We start from the raw sequence: 2,773 nt of genomic DNA, 5'->3' as shown, positions 1-2,773 counted from the left end.
ACAATAAATTAAACTTTTTCATTCACGACTCACCATCAGTACGTACTGCTTAATTTCCTTTCCTTAATTGTCCATTAATTCTCTAATTGAGAGGATCGAGAAAGAACACAGACATCAAGAAATTGAAGATGTCTCATTAAATAATGTTTAAAAAGACAAAATTGTCACGTGTGAAATAATTACAGTAATTAAATAATAATAATAATAACGTAGAAATCACAGGAGTAATTACATATCAATAAATATAATAATTTCTTGTTAAAAGATTACAATAATAATAATAAAGCAGAAATCACAGGAGCAATTACATATCAATAAATATATAATTCATTGTTAAAAGATTACATTAGTACTGCTTAATTTCCTTTCCTTAATCATCGTTAATTCTTTGCTTGAGAGGGACGAAAAAGAACACAGACATCAAGAAACTGAAAATGTCTCTTTAAATAATGTTTAAGAAGACAGAATTGTCACGTGTCAAATAATTACAATAACTAAAAAATAATAATAAAGCAGAAATCACAGGAGTAATTACATATCAATAAATATACTCCCTCCGTCCCAAAATAAGTGTCATGCTTTCCTTTTTTGTCTGTCCCAAAATAAGTGTCCACTTTCCTTTTTCAAACAATATATTTCATATCATTCCAAAAATGTCCTTTAAGTTTAAATTTTAAATTTGAATATTCAAAACTTAAAAGGGTAAATTAGTAATTTTTCAGGCAGACATTACATGTCCCACATGTCCCCTTAAAAATTATTACTCCCTATGAGTGACACTTATATTGGGACGAAAAGAGTAATAATTTATTGTTAAAATATTACATTAGTGTTAAGTCCAATCAAAACCCATCTTCAAGTTTCCTCATATTACCTTATTATTTGGTCCACTTTTTAAATTGGATTGTTTTAATTAATGTACCATGTGTCCAGAGTCCAAAGTTACTTTCATTACCAAAAATACAAGTTCCTGTCATTATAAATAGAACAAGTTCTTACGCTTCTCTCCACAAAAAATCTGTAAAGTACTTGCAGTAGTACCAGTCCTCAAATATGGCAGGCATAATCAAGTTACTTTGTGTAGTTTTCTTTGTCAGCCTCATGAGCAAAGGTATATATATATATATATATAGATCTATTTATACTTTTCTAGGTACGTAAAGGCAAATTAGTTCAACGTAGAGTACTGTAGTCAATTTTACAAATTTTCTTATGTTTTTGATGAATTTCTTTTTATTACAGGAACTCTCCAATGCTACCCGGGAACGCTGACACTTAAACAAGTTCCGACTGGAGTTCATATAAGTAACAAGCCAGAGTGGAGAGTGATAATTGCCAACGAATGCCTGTGTACTCAGTCGGATGCCAAAATACTTTGTGCTGGATTTCAGACCGTAGAGCAAGTTGACCCTAAAATTTTTGCCAAATCTGGAGACACTTGTGTCATCAACAATGAATATCCTATATATGGACATACTTCAGTCAACTTCACATATGCTTGGGATAATGCTTTTGCATTTGGCAAAATAACATCCCAAGAGAATTGTTCTTGAAGAAATTTTTAGGGTTTGATTCCTTTTCATTTGGCAAAAAATATGGTGGCTATAAAAGCTTAATCATGTAGCTCATTTTTTTGGTAATAAATGATATTAATCCTATTTGTTAGAGTTGCACTACACAATCAACCGAATTTGATTCCAGTTGTTGTGGTAGAAAGGCAAAATAAACAACACTGTTTATGAAATAAACAAGCAATCACAAAAAAAAAAAAAAAAAAAAAAAAAAAAAAAAAAAAAAAAAAAATTACACATAAGAACACAAGATATACATAGTTCACCCAAATCTTAGGGCTACGTCCATGAAGCACACCGAACAAATTCACTATGAAAAAGATGAAGAATTACAAGGAGAATTCTCTTTTAATCTCTCTCAATTGCTTTCTCATGTATTGGCACACATTTTTCTCTAACTTTCTCACCCTATTTATAGAGTCCCCAAACTTGTCCTACAAAAATTTGCCTTTTGTAGAATCCAAAACCAATAAGGAAATTAAATTAAATTAGGAAACTAAATTTTCCTTAAACCAATAAGGAAGTCAAATTAGATTAGGAAACTGAATTTTCCCTAAAATTCAGTACTCTTGAAGTTTCCATATAATTAAATCTTCCTAAAAATCTTCCACCTAATCAGACTCCACAAAACCACAACAATCTCCCACTTGGAGTCTGGAGCACTTGTAAACCCATTCCATCTTCTTCTCATGCATGCCCCATAAATGTCGGTGCGCTTCTTTCTGTCTTCAAGCTAGAAGACCAACTAAAGTTGCGCACAACTTCAATTTCTCCATGGTCACTGTCTTAGTCAACATGTCAGCCGGATTCTTGGTGCCAAGTATTTTCTTAAGTGTCAACACCCCATCTTCTAACAAAGATCTGATAAAGTGATACTGAAGTCCTATATGCTTGGTCTTTGAATGAAATGCTGAATTTTTTGCCAGATGTATCGCACTCTGACTATCACTGTGCAAAACATTCTTCTCTTGTTCGAATCCCAACTCTGTCAACAAACCTTGCAACCAAATCATCTCTTTACTAGCCTCTGTCATCGCCACATACTCTGCCTCTGTAGTAGATAACGCTACAATCCTCTATATTTGCGAAACCCAACTAACTGCAGTTGTACCCACCATGAACACATACCCGGTAGTACTTCTTCTGTGGTCTACCTTGCCAGCAAAGTCTGAATCTACATAACCATGTACCTTCACTTCATC

The 2,773-nt window shown here is 32.7% G+C and overlaps 1 protein-coding gene across 1 annotated transcript; it reads left to right on the top strand.

The window, feature by feature from the left end:
• Window positions 1-1,053: 1,053 nt before the first annotated feature.
• Window positions 1,054-1,553, top strand: LOC132281351 (uncharacterized). The gene is made up of 2 exons (XM_059783064.1): window positions 1,054-1,111; window positions 1,243-1,553. Exons 1-2 carry the CDS (start codon window positions 1,054-1,056, stop codon window positions 1,551-1,553), a joined length of 369 nt encoding a protein of 122 aa, XP_059639047.1.
• Window positions 1,554-2,773: the final 1,220 nt, after the last annotated feature.

This window comes from Cornus florida, unplaced genomic scaffold (assembly GCF_030987335.1).
Source record: "Cornus florida cultivar Cherokee Brave unplaced genomic scaffold, ASM3098733v1 CherokeeBrave_3.0.0_Hap2_Chr11, whole genome shotgun sequence".
Classification (NCBI taxonomy): Eukaryota; Viridiplantae; Streptophyta; class Magnoliopsida; order Cornales; family Cornaceae; genus Cornus; species Cornus florida.
The sequence above is the reverse complement of the archived record's forward strand: the minus strand, read 5'-3'. Positions and strand labels throughout refer to the sequence as shown.